Below are 23258 nucleotides of genomic sequence, written 5' to 3' on the forward strand. Positions count from 1 at the left end.
TCATATTTAACTTATGTATATGTTATTGACCAATTAATTGAGTTACCCTTTGTTTTGCAAAGTACACAAGTGTGTTTTAATAATTATTATTAGTTAATTTGAGGAATCGAGCTTTTACCTTAAAACCTACAAATTGAAGTGTTTCTATAAAAGAACCCCTTTTTGTCTCAGTCCTTTTCCTTCTGAAGCTGTTTTTTCTCCTTTATAGTTTTTCCTTCCTTTAAACTTAGTGAGTTCTAAACTTGGTTTATCGTGAATTCCTTGTCCAGAAAGTGTATGAGAGATATGTTTACTCCCTTTGCTATATCTTTTTTCGGATGGAGACTGAATTTTTGAAAGAAAAGAGCTTTCTTGATTGCTCATCTTTTCTAATTCTGATGCAGGACTTGCAGTTTCAATATCACACAAATTATTCTTTCTTTTAACATCTAAAATTGCTAAAGTTTGTTTTTTTACCTCTGTATTTTGGTCATCCTCAAGGTTTTTCTTCCACTTGTACCTTCTGAACCAGAATAGTATCGCTAAAATTAGCATTCCCAATATTAAGGGAGCGAATAAAATTGCATATAAAGCAGGCCCAGAAAGTCCTTTACTTTCTGATAGTTTCATTACTTGCTTCGGAACACATTCTATGATAGAAAATATGTTTGTTTCTGACTCTGAGTCCATTTCATCTTGTTCTTTAAAATTTGATCTATAAAATGAGATAGAGGGAATTTTTGGAAGTGATCCGTGAGATAGTGGTAGATTCAAACTTTCACTATATGTTATTCCATAAACCGTTTTAAGTATTAGATTATGAATAAAGTCCATGTCATTACTTTTTGAAATAGTTACAGTATCTCCAGGTATATTATAAAAGTTCCCATTGTTACATGCCAATAGTATAGGCTCAATCTTTGCTTCATATCCTCTTGAACAAGTTACTTTAAAAACTTTCCAATCTTCACCCTTACTACTAGAAAGATCAAATAGCTCCTCAACCATGAATTTTTCAGTTCCAAGTACATTAGAAAGGAAACTTGTTCTGCAGTATTTAAGTGAAGCTTCTGCTCCTTTTACACAATTGAACCTTTCTTCAGAGTTTGATTCCCATTTTCCATTTATACATTGGAAAGTTTCAGAGTCTATTTCTGGATTGTCAGAAACATATCCAGCAGAACAAGAGATTGATCTGGTGGAACCATGATCATTTCCCACCCCACTTATAATAAATTGACTAAAAGACGAGGGAGAATTTATTTGGTTTTGATAGGGATTTAAGCTTGAATACATATCTCCACTATAACCAATATTTGTATAAAGCTGTTTTTGATTTGTGTTTGAATTATATATATATTTATTATTGTTTTTATCATCCAAATTACTCTGACCTAAATCAGGAAGAGAAAAAGATAAAAGATTGAAAGGTTTGCATGCTTTCTTACAAAGTATTTTTGCTTCATGCTGAGTAATCCTCCATCTCCCATTATCACAAATAAAAGGTTGAGAGGCAGGAGAAGGTGAAACTGGGTGATAATTGTAGGAACAAGCCACATTTCTAAAAGCACCTTGTTTGAGAGAGTTATCTCCATTAATTTCATACCCTTCTTCCTGATCCTCTATTCCGAGAATTCCCAAGGATGGTTTTGGACAATTTGGAAAATCTAACTGGTTGCTTAGTGAATCCATATCAAAAGTTCCAACATATGGTGGAGGAGGAGAAATCGAAGTTGATAAAGATCTTGAATGAGAAATTGTTGATTTACTTACTTTGATTCCAAAATCTCTATCAAGAGAATCTATTTTATTCAATTCATTCGCCAACTGTTCCAATCCTTCTTCTAAAGTCATTAAAACAGTTCTAGAAGACAGTCCTGAGTCTATTAAAACTTCTACTACATAGCTCCCAGGCCAAGCTCTGATTCTTGGGATATCAGAAATAGGAATACTCAAGAAACTACTTACTGTCTCACGAATGCTGTTTCTCAATATTTCTTCTTGAATTGAGTTTGATATTTCAAAGTAATTCAAATCCTTATAAATGAATTCTAAAATTATAAGATCAGTTTTTACTCCAGAACTACAAACTCTATCCATGCTGAATCCACATCTTTGTTCCAAATAATCCACACTCCTTTCGCTATTCAGCTTTGGATTATCATTTTCTATCCCTAGAATTCCTCTTTGAATCTCTAATTGTGCTGCAAAACAACATCCTCTGTTATTTAATTGATCTAATAATTTCTTCTTACAGTGTGGAGAACACCCAAAGTTTATATGGTAAGGACTACAAATATCTTTTTGAGAAATATTTCCAAAGATTGAAGCTCTAAAGGAATCCCACCAGTCTGAACTGTTTTTTATTCCTCCAAATAGAAACTGTCCACAGAATCTATTATTCACAGCTTCCTGGCAGAAATACCTTCCGAAAGATCTATATAATAATCCAGCTTGTCTCATTCTCAAGTTATTTGTCTCATTTCCTACTTCTAGTAAAAGTTGTCCAAAGATTCTAGTCCCAAAGAAAAGACATGAATCCTCTGGAAGATTACGAATACACATATTCATTAAGTTCTGCTTCTTTTTTGTGTCTTTTTCACTCTCCTTTTCTTTTTCATCTTTTTCTTGTATTAAGGAAAGAAGCCAATTCACTGAAGATCTGTCTGAAGCTATCATTTCTGAAACTGAATTAATACATGAATACTTTTCTTTTGGGTTAGAAAGACCTTTAACACTCAAACAAAGAAGATTTAATGATTTTTCACTTTGTGAAAGTATTATTTGTTTCCAGAAGCCCTCATTTATATTAGATACCCCATATAAATGATCATCTTTTGACATTTGGTATATAGAATTCTGTCTTCTAACAAAAGATCCTTCTGTTTTTTGATCTATATCTTCGTTTTTATTCTGACCTGTAATTTTTGAAAGGTGAGATAAAGCATGTATGAGTCTTAAATTCCTTCTATGACAACTATCCTTTTTGCAAATCTCCTTTAAAGTTTTTGTTTGACCCAGAAGAAGAGAAGGTTCGTTGACAATCATCAATGTTTCATGAAAGGAGAAGGAACAAACATCTTTAAGGTCCGAAGATTGGCATAAATGATACTCTATAATATTTGAGATTGAATTTGCTGCGACACATTCCATTGAAAGCATATTATACTCAAGATTCCGATCCTCTATCGTAAGATCTGAAGCTTCTTTCTTATATTCATTGAGAGATTCTTTAAGTAAACTCATACATTTTCCTTTACAGAAAGTTTTAATAGTTGTATCTCTTCCTTGTCTATACATGGTTCCACATTCCCCACCCCAAACTTCTGAGAATCTTCTAATAAGCTTACAACATTTTCCCGAGTTTTGTTGGCAATTAGCAAAATTTTCCAAAGGGAAATTGAGAATATCCTCCTCTATCATATTAGTTGCTTGGGAAACCTTCAAAAGTCCATTTCTTCCACATGGAAGAGATTTAACAGATTCTCTATTTACCCATTCTCCATCATTACATGTAAGAGTGACTGAGGCTTCCCTAGAGGAACATCCCACGACTAATTTAGATCCATGATTTGGAACCTCTTCCCTTAGAGAATTTCCTGAGAGAATATACTTTCCTGAGCTTTCTAATCTGAAAATAAACTCTGGATCACAGGAATTACACTTTCTACAAGAAGAACCTCCACAATCAATTCCTGTCTCATCTCCATTCTTAATCCCATCATTGCATGAAGAACAATGGTTTTCACAGCTTCCTCCACAATCAACTCCCCATTCATCTCCATTTTGGATTGAATCTTCACAGCTTGGAGCTGCACATTTAAGACTCATCCTTTCATCTGGGCCAGGAAGAGACCACTTACCATCATTACAAGCCAAGATCTGAAGTTTTGACTTAAGACTTTCATCTTGTTCCCAACCTGGAATACACCTTATATGTAATTCACTCCCAGAAGCAATTGCCATATTATCTATCAAAAGAGACTCTTTTTGAATATCCTCAATATAACTAAATCCTCCATCAACACTTAACATTGTTCCTTCTGGAAGTTTACTCAAGGGAAATCCATGACAAGGCTCACAAGTTGGACATTGACTTCCTCCACAGTCAATTCCTGTCTCATCTCCATTCTTAATCCCATCGTTACATTTGGGACAGTTTTTTGTTCCACAAGAACCTCCACAATCGATTGAGGTTTCATCTCCATTTAGAACTCCATCAAAACAGGTATCGGGACATTTCTTCTCGCAAACCCCTCCACAATCCACTCCAAATTCTCCCTGATTCTGGATTCCATCAAAACAGCTTGGTCTTTCACAAATCAATGTCGGAACCTGGAAAACACCATTATAACATTTCAAAGAATCTCTAAGTGGACCTGTTTTCCTAACATATCCTTTTTTACATCTAATCTTCACTGAATCTCCATGAACAAGCGTTCTTCTTCCTTCTCCAATATTTAAGATTTCAAAAAACTCTCTCAAAGGTTCTAGATCTTCTAAATTACAGTTTGAAAAGCAGTCGATACTTGGAATCGAAGGTTTCCACTCCCCATTCTTACAAACTATTGTTTCTTCAATATCAGAATTCCCAGGCTTTGTACAAGCTACAATACGTATATCTCCAGTATCGGCAGAGAAATCTGAATTATTTTGACTTCTAATTAGATATCTAGCTGGAAGTTTTAAAGTAGAGCATTTTGATGCACAAATTAATACATTATCAAAGATCCACTCTCCATTAGTACAGCTTGCAGTCTGGTGAAGCTCTCCTCCTTGAATTAAGGTTCCTTGATCAGAACAGGAAATCACTAATCTCGTTCCGTGAACATACATTCCCTTCCTTTTAACTGATCCAAGCTCATTATTAATTGAATAAGCCTTGCCAAGAACTTGTTCTGGAGGTTCACAATGATTCATACAAATAGTTTTTGGAATTCCCCAAACTCCATTCAAACATTCGACTATATCATTGGTTCTAGTTCCAATTTGGACTGACCCAAAATCCCTTTCACAAGAAATCCTAACCTTAGACCCAGGAAGGCCTCTTTCTAATGCAAGATTCTCAATTTTATAGGCTTTGTTTGAGAAAATCTCCATATCTTTGCATTTTCTTTCACAACTAAGTTCATCAGGAAGAGAATTGGAGGTAAGTACATTTGTTGGAGACAAATCTTTGTCCAAAGCAAACCAGGAACCGTCATAACATCCAAATATAGTTTCCCCAAACTGTCCCATGGGACTCCAATTCTCTGAACATTTAATCCTCGCCATAGATCCATGTTTAAGATATCCAAAGCTTATTTCTTCACTGTAATCAATGACTAAAGACTTCTCTGAACTCACAGTAGATTCAGATATGGGAATGCATTTCTTGAAACATTTGTATTGATTCTCTGATTCCCAACGTCCTTCACTACAAGTAATTTTGAATTCATTGTTTTCTCGATCAATTTTCATTTTCTCATCAGGATATTGAATCAACTTATCTGAATTTTTACTACAAGAAATAGTAATTTCAGATCCTGGAGTATGTTTAACTCTGTCTTTTTCGTATTTAAAGACATAGTTTTCATTAGGGAGAGAATAAGGAGGACAAGATGTCCCACAAATTAATGTCAAAGCACTCCAGACTCCATCTTTACATGTAATCACTTCTGAGCCTTCTGTTCCAACACATTTAACTAAAAGTTTAGAACCATTCAAATACTCTGATTCATGATCTTCAGATTCAGAGGAGGGATTTCCAGAGGCAGAATTACTTTGAATGATATAGTTCTGGCTAGAAGAAGAGGAAATTGGGTAAGGCTTACATTTTTGGTAACAATGAATTCTTTTGATTACCTCCCATTTACCTCTGACACATCCAAAGCTTCCCACTTCCTCTGTCTCATCTTTCTTTTCATCTGAATCTTCTTGGTCTCTCTCTTGATCATGAGAAAAACTCTCCAACTCTAAAACTTTCTTTGTAGAAAAGCCTGAACTACACTTAAGTTTTGCATTAGTTCCTGGAGGAAATAATATTTGATCCGAGGATCCTCTATCGCTTCTTGGAGAATGACTATATTCTAATTGATACCTTGTGATATCATTGTGTTCATAGAAAGACAAAAGATCTAATTCCTTACAGGATTCTCCACTAGTAGTAAAGAATAATTGATTTGGTCCTACATTTCCCCAAGGTTGGTAAGTCAAATCTGTCAAAGCTCCGAGTTCAGCTGTGATATCATAAACCTCTCCTTCCACCAAATTCTCGTATGGTCTTAGGATTACATCTGATGTCTGATTGGAAATGATAGAAATTCCTCTATTTTTAGCCTCAAAATCTGTTGGAATATGAATTAAATGGCCAGTTGTTCGTCCTGTAATATTGAACCAGGCCCAATGACCATAGTTCATTGCTCTATTAAAGGTAAGCTTAATTTCTGTGTTGTTTGGGGAAACATCTACACTTCCTAATGGAGGATGTATTGCAATCAATGATGGAGGTGACTTTTCTGGAAAGCTTCTGCAGATAATAGAAATATCTCCATGTTCAATCCATTCTGGTTCTTCCTCTGGGTTAATGGAAACCCACTTTTTCCACTTTGTACTCTTACCATCTGGAGGGATATGATTATTTGGCTCTGGTAGAACTGATTCAGCAAAAGAAAGTATATCGCTACTATCTAGATCTCTATCAATTACCCAAGTCCCATTCTTAGACTCAGAATCCAAAATTGAGTAGTAAATATAAAACTGTTTTCTCTCACCTCCATTCCAAACAGCCTTTCCATTCTTAGGAGCTTTCCATGGCATATACAATCCATTAACATTTCCATTGTTTGTACTAAATCCTGTTAAGTACATATAAGGACAAGAAGCGTTTCTACTAATAGTAAATGTCCAGAAAGGAATTCCATCATTAGGATTTCCATGTAGATCTGAAATTGCACCAGCTTCTAATCCAACTACATAGTTATCTTCAGGAAGAGGAGTCCTGGAATCAAAACTAACCACTATTTTCTGATCTCTAACATCAGCCGTATAAAGTACTGGAGCAGTAAATGGAGCTGAATTAGATCCAGAACTAGATCCTTGATTTTTACTTTTGTTCCACCAAGTCCACCTGGTAGACTCTGAGTTTCTTGTTTTCTCCTCATTATTCATTACAGGTAATTGTTGGTGGTGATTGTTTGATCTAGACTCTTTTTGAGGCGGAGAAATAGGAATCTCCAGTGGTCTTGTTCTATAGTATACATTACTTGAGATTACAAGCCTTCTAGGCTGCCAATTCTTTGGATATTCTATATTTTCATTGAATCTAATAACTAACTGCTTAACAGGAGGAATGAGGGTAGAATGGTTTAAAGGAAAGAATCCTGTTGGATACGGAAGAAGTTGGTCATTCAGACACTTATGTTCCGTACAAACTTGTCCTGGTTTGCAATCTTTGTCAGTATTGCACTCTCCAACATTCAAAAGTCCAAGATCAGTATCAAAATCTTCTGCTGAATCACATGGGATCCCATTTCCATCTCTGTCTACTCCACTACATCCACAAAGTCGATTAACTCCAAGAATTGCATTCGTTCCAAGGTTTATTGCACAGTTATTACTCTTTGGAAGGTTTGGATCTCCTCCTTGAGATTCCTCACTCTGAACAATACATGGGAGTCCCATTCCTCCAGGACCAGTATTTTCCATTTGAGCTTGAACTTTTTGATAATAATCAGGATCCAGAGCCACATTAGCTCCACATTTAACATAAGGAGCAGTTTGTATAACTCTATACATCTCTCCTCCAATGAATTGTCCAATATTTGCAATAGTACAACTCTGTCTTGATAAACATTGCATTGTTCCAAGTCCAATCTGAGCAACACTTGGGAGAACTCCCTGACATTGATTGGTATCCAAGTTACAGGATGCCAAAGCATTGTGCATGCAATGAGTATTATCAGTACATTCCACAACTCTTACTTGAGCTACTGGAAAGTAGAATTCAGCTGGATCATCACAAGGCATTCCCACTGATGCGAAATCTGGACATCCACATAACAACATTGTGTTTGAATTAATCTCACTTCTATTGTATCTTCTTCCTACTCCAAACTGAATTTCGCAATCAAAAGGATTACCTCCTTCACAATTCCATTGATTTTGGGAATTAAACATTGATTCTTCTCTTCCCAATATTCTAACTCCACATCCCATCATAGGACTTGCTGCTACCTTATATCTAGAAGTTATTTGTTCTCCTAGAATCTTCCCTTTAACTTTACAATCATATCCATCAACACAAAGAATCAAAGGAGGTTCATATGGATTATTACCAAAGCCTCCATAACAAGTCTTTGGGTTTCCATAACATAATCCATATCCATTAACACAACTAGCACAAGGATCTACCTTTTGAAGTCTTCTAATTTCAGCTCTTTCTTTGTTCAAAGTGTAATTTTGAGAATTCATAGTCTCTTCCCTTAATTTCTGGTCAGGATCAGTTTTCTGGATTCCTCTATGATAAACAACGTTGCCGAGATAAATGTTGTAATCCGAAGAATTAGTACAGCTAGAGTTTTTTGTAATAGTACATCCACATAAAGTAGTAATTTGTGGCTTTGGCGATAAACTATTAATGTAACATTCAGTTCCATCATTATAAGAAGTACATTTATGAATGTAAATTAGTTCATTTTCGTCCAAATTTCTTCCACAGGTATTTGAAGCCGAATTATTGATTTCCATAACTCTTGAATTTTCCGATAATCCAAATCCTTGGATTCCTGAAATAGTACAAGGGACATTAGCAGTACAAATCTTGGGGTTTTCATTCTTGAATGAAATTTCCTGGCTCAAAAGTTGCCTTTTTATTGTAAGTTTTTGTTTTAAGGATTTCTCCAATAGGTTTTGGGACTCTTTAAATCCTATAACTAGTAGATTACCAGTAGGAACTTTAAAATCTAAGCGTTTTGAGGGAAGAGTGGTTTCCTTTGGAAATGGAGATCCACATAACTTGTACCTGCCTAACTCTAAAACATCAGTAGGAATTCGTAAATTACATGTGTTTTCTGATGTTACAATACATTCATATTTATATAAACTTCTTCCTGAACACTCAGAATCGTATGGAATCACTCCAATCTCATAAATTGTTTGCTTTAATGGATGAAAATATCCAGGAACTGAGTCAATAATACATTCCTCTCCCTTATGACAGAAATAATTCTTTTCTTGTGTTCCAGCAAGTCCAGTACAAAGCTTGTTAAAACATAGTCTTCCTGAACAATCTTGAGACGAAACACATTTTCTGATCTCAATCAATTTCCCTAAATCTGGTCCATGCAAATTGCTCCTCACCAGACCTAATGCAGCAAGGCCTAAAAATATATATAAATGAAGTCCTTCTTTAAGAACCCTATATAACTGGCTCATTTCTCTCCTATGAAGAAGCTCATAGAGAACAAAGGAACCTGTTAAAGCTTAATAAAAGTCTATCTTTAGCTATAAAAGTTACAAGAGAATCGGAACTAGACGAAGTAAAATTCCAGTACATGCGTTCCAACCCGTTTACGAGCATGGATGATTTTAGATTCAATAGTGCGCTTTTGAAAGTAAAACCTTTTAAACATCATTTTCTAAATGAGAAGGAAGTTAATAAGGATTTCAAGACACATTTAAATAACAATTACAAGGTTAATTGTCTTTTTGATCCAGTTATTAAACAATTTTGAGCAAGTTATGTAAATGACTTTAGGCGGGCACTTTGAAATATAAAATTTCCATCTGTGTAGAATATCAATAGGAATAAAGGAAATATGGGGATTTGGGGAAGCAAGGTTGATATAAAGGATGAGGTAAACAAGAACAAAAGAGCAGTTTCGAAGGCAATTCGCGAAGTTGACAGGGAAATTCAAAAGCTTGAGCAGGAGGAAGCCAAATTGATGAGGGAACTTCGAATAGCTGTGGAAAAAGGTTATACAGAATCTGCAAAGATTTTTAGCAGAGACATTCTGAAATTGAGAAAGCAGATGGAGAGATTGAGTTTAGCAAGGAGCCAACTTATGGGGGCAGAGCTAAGACTTACCTCTGTAAAGAGTCAGCTTCAAGTAAACAGCGCGATTTCTGATCTAAATTCAATAATGGGAAGGGTCAATGATTCAACAGAAATTTCCAGGATACAAGGGATTTTGAAGAACTTTGCTAGAGAATCAGATAAGATGGATGTAAAAGGGGAGATAATTAATGATTCAATAGATGTAGCTATGGGAAACGAGTCCCAGCCTGAGGAGGAAGAGGCTTTAGTGAACAAAATATATATGGAAGTGTGCGAATCAGTGAGACAAGGGAAAGAAAAAGAGTTAGCCAAAGCCAACGCCAAAGGTCCAAATATCAACAATTTGTTATCTTATAGTTCTTCTAATAAAGATAATCCTGGAGATGAAGGTTCAGGAATTTCAATTGAAGAAAGAATTAAAAAACTTGGTGAAGATAGATAGATTTAGGCTGGAAAAGTTTATTTCCAGATATCTATTAGCTGACTCTTTATAATGCTGAATTTCTATAACTTTTCTTTAATTTTTTCTGATTACCTTTATATTTGAAAATGAGTTCCCGCCTAATTAATAGTAAATGTTGAGGTCCTATGACATCAAAAAGAGTGAAAGTTTGAACTGGATGAAATAAAGTTATAAAGTAAATTACATGAGCGAGACACCAGCTAATAAATCTCAGGGAGGAAGTAATCAGAAGGGAGGGAATATAATCCTTCCATTAGCACTGATAGACAAGTGTATTGGGAATAGAATATATGTGGTGATGAAAGGAGATAAAGAGTTTAGTGGAGTGCTAAGAGGATTTGACGAATATGTAAATATGGTATTGGATGATGTTCAGGAGTATGGGTTTAAGGCAGATGAGGAGGACATATCAGGAGGAAACAAGAAGTTAAAAAGAGTGATGGTGAATCGTTTAGAGACTATATTGTTGAGTGGGAATAATGTAGCAATGTTGGTTCCTGGAGGGGATCCAGACAGCTTTAACTTTTCTTAGATTATAGTTTTTGGATAGAAATTAGTAGGAGATTAATTAATTATAAGTTTTTGTTATTTTCTAAAAGGTGGGGTCTGAGTAAGGCTAATGTAAGTCCGATCGCTTCTTCTGTTCTTATGGTTCTGGATCTTTGCTCTGGACATATATTAATGTACATGTCAAATAAAGAGGAAGGATTTTTGACCTTGTCTAGAGAGCATTGAGGATCGCTAAGAACATCTTCAAGGCCTCCAAGGCCACCAAACACTATAAGTATGTGTTTAAAACTTTGTGATTTCGAGTCTTTGCCTTTAGTAGAGAGTTTAAAGTTGTTGTCAACAGGTTCACCTCTCTCAGAAGTTCCTATCTTCAAATCGTACCCTTCTTCGTATTCTGAGTCATTGAAAACGCTCTTTAATGAGTTTGCTGGTCGAACTTTGTATCCCCAATATATTCCTTTTTTTCTATAAGGAGTTGAGTCATCAACCAGCTTACCAGTAAAATAGGATTTAATTTCGGAATACCTTCCAAACTTATTAAAGTCAGAACAGAGTTTTTTATGAAGACTTTCTGACTCTTTTGACATTTTGATAGTGATTCTGGTGTTATTTTCAAGTTTAGTTTCAATCCAAGCTTCAACAGGAAGTCCACAATTAACCCAACTTCCCTTATTTTTATGTTCCGGCGAAATAGTTCCTTTAAAGAGCTTTGGGCCTGGAACTATTACTCCCTGTCTGTAAGGAAGCCATTCAGAAATTCTCATATGGTGAGGAGCGTCAATTGGATTCTGTAAACCTGCAAACTTAAAATCGTTATCAAACTTAAAAAGGGTCTTTCTGAGGTATTGAGGGGTCTCCAGATACTTTAAATTCTTCACAAAAAACTCCATCCATTTTGAACAAGCAAACTCTACCCATTCCTTTGAGGACCTATTCTCATTATCTGTTACATCTTTACATTTATCCTCGTAAATAATGATTTCGTCCACACCAAATACAGAAATTATCCTGGCAATTTGGCCAACTAAGTAGGCTCTCAGCTCAAAAGATTGGGCATTTCCAGCAATAGATGCTGGAATTGCAACGCTTAATGTAGCTTTTGATGGACTTCCTGCAAATGGTATCTTTGAAAGGATATCATCATTTCCTTCCGAACTAGATTGAAGACTAGCCTGGGATTCGTTTTGTCTCCTACTCCCGGATCTTTCCCTTGAGCTTGGACTATTCTTAGACTGCCCTTGTCTATTTTTAATAGTCTTTTTAGCGTCCATCTTTAATTTGTTTAAAGATTTCTAAATGTCAATAACAGATATTGGCGCCGGCGCCAACTCTTCCAAATATGGGGATTTAATAAGTGGGTATTTAGTGCAATGGATGATAACAAGAGATCTCTGTATGCAATTTCGAGGTCTATAAGAGATGAGGAGGAAAAAAAGCGGAAATTGAACCCTCATTACTCTTTAGATACTTTAAAAGCAGAGGAGGAAAAGTTATTAGCAGCTGTGAACCAATCATACAATGCACCTTTAAAAGCAGTTCATGAGATTGCTAAAGGAATAACTTTTTCTAAGCGTGAGGAAACTTCCTGGAGGGTTCCAAAAAAATATTCAAGTCTATCAGCATCTGAATGTCAGGATCTCAGATCCCGTTTGCTAATTGTTGTTAATGGTTCTGATGTACCTCCTCCGATATTATCTTTCAAAGATATGGGGTTTCCCCAAGAAATTTTAGACGCTTTAGCAAGTAAGGGGATTTCTAAACCCTCTCAGATTCAAATGCAAGGTCTACCTATAATACTCATGGGAAGAGATTTGATAGGGCTTGCTTTTACAGGAAGTGGGAAAACTATAGTTTTTGTTCTTCCTATGATAATGTTTTCTCTAGAGGCTGAGTTAAGCCTTCCATTTAAAGGAATGGAAGGCCCTCATTCTCTTGTTCTTTGTCCATCTAGAGAGCTTGCTCTACAAATTAAGAGAATTATTGATGAGTTTATTGAATTTTTAACAGGAAAGTCGAATAAAAGTGACGAGTATTCTTCTAATCCAAGAAATACAAAATATCCAGAATTAAGGGTTTCTTGCGTTATTGGAGGAGAGGATTCTGGAAAGCAGCTTGCAGAATATAAAATGAAGGGTATACACATGATGGTAGCAACACCTGGAAGATTGGCAGATTTACTGAAAAGACGAAAAGTGACTCTACAACAATGCGAGTATTTTTGTATGGATGAAGCTGACAGGCTTACTGAACAAGGATTTGATGAACATTTAAGATACATTTTTGATAGTTTCTATGAGAGAAGACAAACGGTTTTATTTTCAGCAACAATGCCTAGAAAGACTCAAGAGTTTGCTCAAACTGCTTTAATTGATCCAGTTGTAGTAAATGTAGGTAGAGCAGGAGCAGCAAATTTAAGAGTAATTCAGGAATTCGAATATGTTAGACAGGAGCGTAGACTCGTTAGTTTGCTATCATGTTTGCAAAAGACTGCACCTAGAGTATTAATATTCAGTGAAAATAAAAAAGATGTGGATGAAATTCACGAATACTTACTATTAAAAGGAGTGAATGCAGTGGCAATACATGGAGGTCTTACTCAAGAACAACGTTTCAGATCTATTGAAAAGTTTAGAAATGGGGAAATGGATGTACTTGTTGGGACTGATGTGGCATCAAAAGGATTAGACTTTGAAAATATTCAACATGTAATAAATTTTGATATGCCAAAAGAGATTGAAAATTATGTTCATAGAATTGGGAGAACAGGGAGAGGAGGTTCTGTAGGAGTGTCAACCACGTTTATAGATAATACTCTACCAGAAGCATTATTATGTGATCTAAAAGCTTTATTAATAGAAGCAAAACAAGAAATTCCTCCATTTTTAGAACAGTTTGATAGCACAAATACTTCCCTTCAGGAGATTGGAGGAGTTAGAGGTTGTGCATATTGTGGTGGACTTGGACATCGTATTGGTCAGTGTACTAAACTTTTAGAGTTACAAAGAAAAACCCAGTCTGGAGCTCCTAAAGATGCTCTCTCACTTGGAGCTAGATATACAAGTTCAAATAAAGAAGATTGGTAGAAGTGTAGTTATTGCTTGATTTATAGTAATATATATACAAGTCTTTCAAGGGAAAGTTAATAATAAATGAGGTAAACAGGAATTAAAGTAATAAATATTAATAATTAATGTATAAGTAGCTCTATAAACTAATATAAAAATTAGTAATTAGTTTGATTTAATTAACAAATATACTATGCGGAATCACTATTAATTAGCCATATAAGAACTTTTGAACATTCGTCCATGCATCTAACAACACGTTCTGCATTAACTTCTGGGCATGCTTTTGAAATCCAAGATTGATTTGATCCAGAAATTTCTTCATATGCAAATGACATAGATAGAAAGATTCCAGCATACCATACAGAACATAAGGAGACTTCTAACGCATTATATTGCATACATACATTTGGGAGTCTATAGAAATCTTGACTTATAGTTGAAGCAAGGAGTCTAAACATTTTTAAAGATTCAAATTCCTTTCCTTCTTCCTCTCCTTCTTCACCTTCCTCAACATATTCATTGAGTTTTGGAGAATAAAGTAGGATTCTTGTAAATCTTTCGATATGTGAAAATGGTAGTTCAATAGGAACTAGGTCAAAATTTATTGCTCTAAGTAGTGCAAATTCATAGGTTTTAATCTGCTCCATATAATGAGTGTATTCTTTTCCTGAATCCTTATATATCCAGAAACTTGAAGAAAGCTCAAGAGGTATTGGCGCACTGGATACTTGGGAAAGCGAATTAGCTTTAATAATTCTATATAGAAACCTGGATAATTCAGAAAGTTTTCTAGAACTTCGAGTTGGCTCGATATCTTCTCTAACCTTCCAAGATAAGAGAACAGCTGCAGCCGCAATAAATTTACGATCGGTTTCAAGAATATCAAACTTTGACCAAAACTTATATATGTAATGACAGGATGTCAGAGTAGTTCCTGGTGACAGGTGTAGATTTGTACAGAGAACTGTAGCTAGCTTGCTAGTTCCCAGTAGCAGTTCTCTATATCCACTACTATTTCTAGCCAGCTGCCACAGCTCTGGCTGTGATGCTGACTTTACGTTCATTTTGACAAATTTTACTAGAATTAATATTATCAAATGTTTGGCGCCACAGGTTTCAAGTGTCTCTAAAATTCCTAAAGTTGAAATTCTGAGGGTGGTAGGTTGAAAGCGTAATAGTAGGATTGGGAGTTCAGTATAGAAAGGAGAAAACTTGTCATTACACTTTTTCCTTTCATTTTGTAGGAATATTTTCATTTATTGACTATTAATAATTTGTTAAATTTTAAGTGTTAAAATTTTGCATGTGGATTTTTTTTTTAAAAAGGTTAATACCGGCATTTGTTTGTTTGTTTGCATGCATACATGAAATAGTGTGGACAATTTAATTACGTAATAGAAAAAATGACCAAATGAACAATTTTTAGGTATCCAAACATAATAGAATAAAAAAAGGGGGAGTTGAAAGAGAGCGTTTTTTTTTAACATCCAGAGAATATTTTGAAGCCTGTTGAGAGGCCATCGAGCAGAAAAAGCATTATTGCTCCTTTTTTTTAATTTTCATGGAAAATCCCAAAATAAATAAATAAACAAAAAACAATAGTAACAAGAGTGGGGTTTGGTTAATTTTCTTGCATTTAAGCGGAAAAAAGCGGGCGTAAAGCCGAATTGAGTGGTTTTTGGGGCCAAGTAAAAAAAAGTCGACATCCAAATACAGATTTTGGAGAGAAATGATAGAATTTCCTTCAGAACTTCAAAGAGGAACATGTGACCAGCTTCTTTCCGGAGTAGTTTCTCCAAGTGGGTCTATTGTGGTGGTATTGGCAATAAACCTGATTCGTTCAGGGCCGAGAGCACTGTAAGTTTGTCTGATTGTTTTGGTCAAAAAGGATTTTTATTCCACACGGTTCTTTTTCTGGCCAGAAATATATAATTTGAACGATTTAACTAATTTTAAAAATTTTTTTCATTCACAGAGTCCACGTAACAGATGCAGGTTCAAATATGTTTGATAATGGTTCTCCGTTGAGCATAAGGCTGGTAATGTCGGATGCTACTCAGTTACAACCAGGAGATATGATTAAGATAACAAGATTTTCTTTGAATGAGATCCATTCCACAAAGTTGGTTACTGTTGTTCAGTACGACAAAGTTGGACATTGGTCAGGATTTACTTCTATTGGAAAGGCAACTCCACATCCATGTATGGGGTCCAGCAAGGCTGCAGGGGGAGGCCCGGGGGACCAGAAGCAGCCTGCAGTTCAAAATCAGATGGGAGCTTCATCAGGCACTCCAAATTCAAGTCATTCAACTGAGCCAAGTAGCGTCAGCATGCAACAACAACAACAGCAACACAATATTCAGATGCAGCCACAACAAGTTGGATACAGAGCGAGCGGGCCATCAGAACAAATGCCAGGATCCGCAGGACCCATTTCAGGTAGAGATGGCATGCAATCCTCAGGGCCAGGCTCTATGAATATGGGTAATACAATGAGAAGTGGTCCATACGGAGGAGGTGGAATGGGTTCAGGTCAGTCAAAGGGTCCAGTTTCAAGGAATCAGGAAATTCCAGTGTATCCAATAAAGAACATAACTTCTTATCTACACAGGTGGAGAATTGTTGGCCGTGTAGTGAGCAAAAGCGATATCAGAAAGTTCTCATCATCCAAGACAAAGGAAGGCAAAGTGTTTTCATTCGAGATTTGTGACGCTGATGGGAGCGAGATCAGGGCAACATGTTTCACCAAAGCCGTTGATAAATTCTATGATATGCTGAAAGAGGGGGAAGTATATAGTTTCTCAAGAGGAGATGTCAAAGAAGCAAATACTCGTTTTAATACTACAGGGCATGAATTTGAAATAATCTTCAACGAAGATGCAGAAATTCAAAGTTTGCCACAGGATGATCGGATCCCAAAGAAGACCTTTAATTTTGTTCCTATTTCAGAAATCCGAGGCTATTCCAAGGGCCAATCACTGGATCTTTTGGGCATTTTACTCAAAGCTGGACCAATTACAACAATTACCGTTAAATCTACCGGTGCAGATACCCAGAAAAGAGAACTAACAATCATTGATAAGTCTGGCCACAGCATTGACTTGACATTGTGGTCAGAAAGGACCCACTTAGATGAGGGCCTCATTTCTCAAAACCCAGTTATTGCTGTTAAAAACGCCATTGTTGAGGAGTTTAATGGATTTAGATTGAAACTGGGATCAAGCTCTTCCATTGAATGGAACCCTTCTGGAGTTGAACAATCGCAGGAACTCAAGAATTGGTTCTTCTCCCAGTCAAATTTACACGAGTCGGTTGTTTCGCTCTCGTCCTCTAGTCCAAGTCCTGGAAACACTAACTCAAGTTCCTCAGCCAAAAGGCTTAGTATTGATGAAATTGTAGCTACTGCTACTTCTGGGTCTAGCTCGTCTGATATGCTCGATGGAGGGATTTGGGTTCACACTTATGGAACTATAAGGTCAATTCGTGATAATAAGTACTACTGGAGTAGCTGCCCTAAATGTAAGAGAAAAGTTACTGAAATCGAAGATCCTAACAGTATTAACGCTTTGGTGTTGCCTTATGGGTCAGAAAAGGAGACTAGTACATCTCTCGGACCAAACTACCACTGTCCAAGTTGCCAGCAGTCCATTGAAAACCCTATTAAAAAGTACATCTTGAGTTGTGAGATTGTTGACTCTACAGGAACAATCAGAGCCGTAGCTTTTGCAGAACATGGAGAAACCATAATGGATGGTCTTTCACCAGAAAAACTTGAATCTCTTAAAGAGAATACAGACAAAAATACTGAGGATTGCTTCTCTGATAAACTCTTCAGTGAGTGGGTCTTTAAACTGAATGGAAAAAAAGAACTCTATCAGGACTCTGAGATAATTAAGTACCGAATCTTTTCAGCTGAAGATATGACAAATCCAGAAATCCTAAACAGAGAGGCCAAAAGAAAGCTCGAGTATATTTATGACAAGCTTAATAATATTAAGGAAACTAATACTAGTAGCAATGCTTATAGTGCTGTTAAAGTCGGTATGGGATTTGGACAGTTTGGATATTGAAATTCCCAAATTTAATTAACTAAAAAGTTTTCTCATTTCAAAGCCTAACCAATTGGCTAAGACTACAGAGCTATTAATTACTTTTCCCTTCTTTTTCTCTTTTCATCCTCTTTTATTCTATTGAATTCTTTATCTTTTCTCTCATATTACTAAAATCAACTGTTTGGATGAATACAGTGCATACATCTCTTCATCACGCTTTGACCTCTGAGGAAGACGAGGATGCTGAAGCAGACGAAGAAATACCCATGTTTGATTCTTTATTAAGATTCTCAATTAAAGTTTTAAGTTCCTCCTCTATCGATTCATATTGCTTCTCTAGCTCGGAAATTGCTGAGTCCAAGGCAGCCTTTTCCTTTTCCAGTGCAGGCTTTACTGTTTTCACAGTCCTTTCCACCATAACTCCGCCAATTACTCTAAAACATCTCCTTTCTGGGTCAACCTTCTCAAAAGCATTAAGTACAAGACCATGTTCTTTACTATCTTGAGATAATTCTGAAATCTTACTGCTCAAAACCTTTAGCTTTCTATCTAACTGTGAGATCTTCTCTCTAGAAGCTCTTTCTTTGTCTATAGGAAAAGAAGAATTCATTTTAATTAAATTTGAGATATACCAATTTCATGTCTATACAGACACTTCCTCCTAGAAACTCACCTGTAGACATTTTGCTTATTTTACCCGAATTACCGAAAGAAGGAACTTCTAGTTGTATTTCTTTTTTTTCTTGCACCGTTTTTTTCCCTCAAAATTCGGTACCTCTAAATTAATTTTAATATAAATTCACATGGGGACCTTATTAATGGAAAATGCCAAGTTTCCCGCCAAATCATAATTTATGCAATTAAATAAATGTCAGAAAGAGAATAAATAGATTTGGCAAAGGAAAAAAAGAATTTGATTGAAAGAATGAAGTACCTTCCAATGGTCAGTTCTTCACTTAATTCTACTTCCTATAACAGATTTTTATCAAAATTTGGAAGTAAGCAGAGACCAGTATCTAGTAAGAATAGGATATTATTAACGGGAGTGTACACATCAAGGAATCCAACGAAGCCACCAGGATATGAAAATGAGGACTCTTGTTGCGTAGGAACAAGTTATATTTGTGTTGCGGATGGAGTTGGTGGTTGGATTTCACAGGGAGTTAGTTCAGCTATGTATAGTAGACAGCTTGTAAATTACATAGAAACATGTATTAATGATTACTCAAGGGAACAGAAATGCGAGTTGGACAAAGATAAGTTCATTGAAATGGTGAATAAGTGTTATGAAAATATGAAATCTTCCAAAATTATTGGTAGTTCTACGCTCTGTTTAGCTTATTTGGATAATAATAACAAACTTCATGTATTTAATTTAGGGGATTCAAAGTGCGTAATATATAGAAAGGAAGAAAAAGAAGTCATTTTTGAGTCAGAGATTCAGCAACACAACTTTAACACTCCTTTTCAACTAGGAACTGGGAGTATTGATACTCCTTATAATGCAGATTATATGATGTTAGAAGGTATCAAATCTGGAGATGCGATTATTGTAGCAACTGATGGACTATGGGATAATATTTCAATGGATAAAGTTATTCGAATAGTCGATAATAATTTGTTGTATGAACCACAGAAAATTGCAGAAAAGCTTGGGAGGGAGGCTTTACAGCTATCTTTGAACTCGGAGCATATTTCTCCATACTCGATGAGTTTAAATAACTATTTAAGCCAGAAATTGCAGTCGAATATTCAATCAAATGGTACTTTTGGTTTTGTATCTGGAGGAAAGCCTGATGATATCACTGTATCGATAGGGGTAGTCCAATAGTTTGCCAGAAGTATGTCTTTAATCTTCTAAGGTCTAGATTCTTGTTTATTCATCGTAACCTTAATTGAAATTCCACTCACATTTCTTGTGCTTTTCGAAGATTCCCATTCTCTTTCTTCATTAATATGTACATCAGTTACTTTGATAGTATTTGTAGTCACTTCAATCTTGATTTTATCTCCTAAATTTGACTTCAAGTCCTGAACAAGCCAAATTGCTGTCATTATACAGGCTCCCATTCCATGTATTACTACAAATTGTTCATTTTTTCCTGACTTAAAAAGCTTTTTATTCCGTCTACATCCAAGCCTTTCTTCGTAAATAGAATTATGAGCCTCTGAAACTGTGAGAAGATTCATTGCTCTTCTAAAGTATACTATTAATGGTCTCTTTCTTGTTACATAGATATCATTTTCCTTAATTTCCTTTGGTATCACTGCCTTCTTAACCATTCGAGTCTTTTTTTCTTCTTTACCTACTTCATCAGGTACTTTCATCAACACATCATTCATCTTTCACTCTCAAAATGGCTATTTTTGCACGTACAAGATTAGAGATCTCAATTTTTACAGACATTAGTCTATGTTAATTTGGGTTTTGGCGCCAACCACTCATTATATTTGAAATTAAGCTTGGAATAATAGAAAGGCCAAAGGTTACTAAATAAAAGTTATTTATCAGTATTACAACAAATTAAAACGAGTTTTATTGTTTTTCTATTTACTTCATTACTAATATTTATTTTCTTCTCTATTTGTTGTATAAGTAGAGAGTAGTCATTTTAAGCTAAGGATCAAGTTCATTTAAAAGGATAATATACAATATTCTAAGTAAATTATTGCAATTTTAAATAGATCTGAAAGGGAAAATATCTTAGAAATATAAAATAAATTAGAAAACTATTCGTTCAAATATAATTATTACTATATATAAAAAGGCTTTTGCGTATTCATAATTTTAATTTTGACTTTATTATATTCCATTATTACGTGAAGACCTCGAAATATAGGTAAACAAATTCAAGTTTTAACTTAACAAAATTTGTTAAAAAAAATTGTCCACAATTTTAACATATTTCCCACCAAAAATAACCAATCCAAAATATTTGTAACTCAATATATCAATTTCATTTATTTGCATGTAATTATAATGTCAGCGCGCATAGTACCGGAGTTTTGGCGGTAACTACACCCACAAATTGATTATTGGCCAATGAAATAGAAACAAATAAAAACTTTATCAATTGAACCTGCTTTTCTTTGAAATTAAGAACAAATGGGCCGATTATTCCCATGTATCAATAGATCATCCTTAATACTTCTTATTTTTTTTAATCCTTTGATCTTTTGGTCTAATTTTTTCTTTTTTTTTAATCAAGATATAAACTCGATGTGGATACCCGCGATGTCTCGTATGTCTTATTTAGGTACTGATTTGAAACTTGGAAAAGAGCTGATTTAAACTAGGAGATATTAATATAAAGGTGATATTGTAGTTTAGAATGGCTAGGATGTTATTAAAGAACTTTATTATATTTTTATTGTCAGCTTTATGCTTGGCTTTTGTGCCAAATTTTGCTGTACTTGGTGCGGAAAATGAGACTGGATCTTACCAAACCAAAAGCCTTTCGATGGAATCATTCACCTCATCTTCTTCTTCATTTAGTTCATCTTATCAATTTCAATCTTCTACAACAACCCCCGCTACAGAATGTAGTGAATGTCCAGATTCCATGTTCCCCGAGAAGAGTGAAGATGGCGAGAAAGACTCACAATCTCCAATATTTTTAGATGAACTTTATTCCAAATATTACGAATTTAAGAGTAGCCAGGAAGGTTCAAGTATTGATGAATCCTCTTCTGATCAAATTGTTCTTGTCACACCGCCTGTAACCACGCCAGTTGCGACGCCAATTCCAGCTCCAAGAACTACAACTACTACAACTACCACTACTACCACTACTACCACCACTACCACCACCACCACTACTACTTCGCCTACTGAATCTCCAAAGTTCCCTCTTGATGATATAATTGTTTCAGTTTCTCCAATTGACGAATCATTTTTATACTCTCCTAAAAATGAAAATTCAAAGTATTTCAATGAATGTATAGGTCAAGACTGTATGGAACTTGCAGCAGTCGGTTCAAAGGTCAGTGATTTGGTTAACATATTTGAGCAAGGACCTTCCGATTTTGCTAAGCCAAGAGGTGAATCCTCGAGATCAGAGGTTGCAAAGCTTGTCAATGTATTCGAGAAATTTGATGATGAAGACCAGTTTGAACCCAAAGTTGTTAGTCCAACTTTGAATGCCTTGAGGGAAGGTACCTTAGAATACTTACAACTCCCAGAAAAGGTTGAGCCTGAGGTTTCCCATTTTATAACAACTAGGGAAGTTGTACCAAAGATGGCTTTGAAATTCGAATCTCTCAAATATGAAGACCCTAAAAACGAGATTGATGATGAATATGTTGCTACTTCTCTTGTGGAAGTTACTGATCGTTCTTCTGAGAAGCAATTAAGGTCCAGAGTAACTAAAGAGGCTGTTCCAAAGCTTATTGAAGCTTGGGAAAGTCTTAGAAAAGACGAGGAACTGATTCCTCTCCGTTCTAGAAAGACTGGATACACCTTTAAAGAGTTTTGCGATGATAAGATTAAGAAATGTTCAGATTCATTAACCGAGAAGCCTGCTTTAATTGAAGGCATTCAATTCCCTCCAGCAGAATATGATATTGTTGAAGTTCAACCTATTAAGAAACACAAAATCAAGATTAGAGCAGTATCCAATAATCCAGAATCCGCAAAGGAAGAGCTCAAAAAAAGTGCCAAAAAATTAGGATTGGATTTGGAAGATGAAAAAATCAAAATTTCTAAATTAAGAGGGTACAAATTAATATAAAACTTACTACCTTTACAAATAGGGCGTGACATTCCCCTAATAAATTCCCTTTTACATATTAGTTCATCCCCATCATCTATTGATTTTATAGGAATGTTATAGCTTTGGTCAAACATTAGTAAATGCCTGTATTCCTATGGAATCAAGAATTACAATCCTTCTATGAGTTAGCTTATATATACTTAAAGGGAGAATTATAGAGAAGTGACGGGTGATTACCGTTAATCCCTATCTTCAAAGATAACAACATGCTTTATGGCATATTTACAGTGTTTTAACATACAAAATAAGGATCTGTATTTGGAAGGTCCTGGTCTTGAACTTTTTCCAGAGTCTCAAATTGGAAATCCTGAAATCTACAGTACTAACTTTCGAAGATTTGGTCAAAAATCCAAGTTGAATGACTTTTTTCTTGGAATC

The 23258-nt window shown here is 35.3% G+C and overlaps 11 protein-coding genes across 11 annotated transcripts; 6 read left to right on the forward strand and 5 right to left on the reverse strand.

Moving 5' to 3' along the window:
• Positions 1-144: 144 nt before the first annotated feature.
• On the reverse strand, positions 145-9393 carry cgd7_4560 (gigantic extracellular protein with interesting sushi (9x) and archaeal protease type repeats having the domain architecture: signal peptide-CRYPB(3x)-sushi (9x)-archaeoglobus type repeats (2x); the record flags this gene model as incomplete). The annotated part of the gene is made up of 1 exon (XM_628603.1): positions 145-9393. The coding sequence occupies one exon, from the start codon at positions 9391-9393 to the stop codon at positions 145-147; it is 9249 nt and encodes a 3082-aa protein (XP_628605.1).
• Positions 9394-9776: 383 nt separating this feature from the next.
• On the forward strand, positions 9777-10457 carry cgd7_4570 (DID domain proteins (DID4/DID2 family); the record flags this gene model as incomplete). Its single annotated transcript, XM_628604.1, has 1 exon — positions 9777-10457. One exon carries the CDS (start codon positions 9777-9779, stop codon positions 10455-10457), a length of 681 nt encoding a protein of 226 aa, XP_628606.1.
• A 187-nt stretch (positions 10458-10644) lies between these two features.
• Positions 10645-11010, forward strand: cgd7_4580 (U6 snRNA-associated Sm-like protein LSm5. SM domain; the record flags this gene model as incomplete). The annotated part of the gene is made up of 1 exon (XM_628605.1): positions 10645-11010. A coding segment is annotated over one exon (366 nt), but the record flags the coding sequence as incomplete, so codon positions are not given.
• Positions 11011-11050: 40 nt separating this feature from the next.
• cgd7_4590 (Mth1. SpoU superfamily - SPOUT methylase) lies at positions 11051-12259 on the reverse strand (the record flags this gene model as incomplete). Its single annotated transcript, XM_628606.1, has 1 exon — positions 11051-12259. One exon carries the CDS (start codon positions 12257-12259, stop codon positions 11051-11053), a length of 1209 nt encoding a protein of 402 aa, XP_628608.1.
• A 99-nt stretch (positions 12260-12358) lies between these two features.
• On the forward strand, positions 12359-14071 carry cgd7_4600 (abstrakt protein SF II helicase + Znknuckle C2HC (PA); the record flags this gene model as incomplete). The annotated part of the gene is made up of 1 exon (XM_628607.1): positions 12359-14071. The coding sequence occupies one exon, from the start codon at positions 12359-12361 to the stop codon at positions 14069-14071; it is 1713 nt and encodes a 570-aa protein (XP_628609.1).
• A 173-nt stretch (positions 14072-14244) lies between these two features.
• On the reverse strand, positions 14245-15312 carry cgd7_4610 (divergent membrane protein; the record flags this gene model as incomplete). Its single annotated transcript, XM_628608.1, has 1 exon — positions 14245-15312. One exon carries the CDS (start codon positions 15310-15312, stop codon positions 14245-14247), a length of 1068 nt encoding a protein of 355 aa, XP_628610.1.
• A 690-nt stretch (positions 15313-16002) lies between these two features.
• Positions 16003-18126, forward strand: cgd7_4620 (Rf-A (OB fold protein); the record flags this gene model as incomplete). The annotated part of the gene is made up of 1 exon (XM_628609.1): positions 16003-18126. A coding segment is annotated over one exon (2124 nt), but the record flags the coding sequence as incomplete, so codon positions are not given.
• Positions 18127-18319: 193 nt separating this feature from the next.
• On the reverse strand, positions 18320-18718 carry cgd7_4630 (hypothetical protein; the record flags this gene model as incomplete). Its single annotated transcript, XM_001388373.1, has 1 exon — positions 18320-18718. A coding segment is annotated over one exon (399 nt), but the record flags the coding sequence as incomplete, so codon positions are not given.
• A 276-nt stretch (positions 18719-18994) lies between these two features.
• Positions 18995-19939, forward strand: cgd7_4640 (PP2C phosphatase; the record flags this gene model as incomplete). The annotated part of the gene is made up of 1 exon (XM_628610.1): positions 18995-19939. A coding segment is annotated over one exon (945 nt), but the record flags the coding sequence as incomplete, so codon positions are not given.
• Positions 19940-19965: 26 nt separating this feature from the next.
• Positions 19966-20451, reverse strand: cgd7_4650 (hypothetical protein; the record flags this gene model as incomplete). The annotated part of the gene is made up of 1 exon (XM_628611.1): positions 19966-20451. The coding sequence occupies one exon, from the start codon at positions 20449-20451 to the stop codon at positions 19966-19968; it is 486 nt and encodes a 161-aa protein (XP_628613.1).
• Positions 20452-21440: 989 nt separating this feature from the next.
• Positions 21441-22838, forward strand: cgd7_4660 (secreted mucin like glycoprotein, signal peptide, thr stretch; the record flags this gene model as incomplete). Its single annotated transcript, XM_628612.1, has 1 exon — positions 21441-22838. One exon carries the CDS (start codon positions 21441-21443, stop codon positions 22836-22838), a length of 1398 nt encoding a protein of 465 aa, XP_628614.1.
• Positions 22839-23258: the final 420 nt, after the last annotated feature.

Source organism: Cryptosporidium parvum, chromosome 7, assembly GCF_000165345.1.
Source record: "Cryptosporidium parvum Iowa II chromosome 7, whole genome shotgun sequence".
Classification (NCBI taxonomy): domain Eukaryota; phylum Apicomplexa; class Conoidasida; order Eucoccidiorida; family Cryptosporidiidae; genus Cryptosporidium; species Cryptosporidium parvum.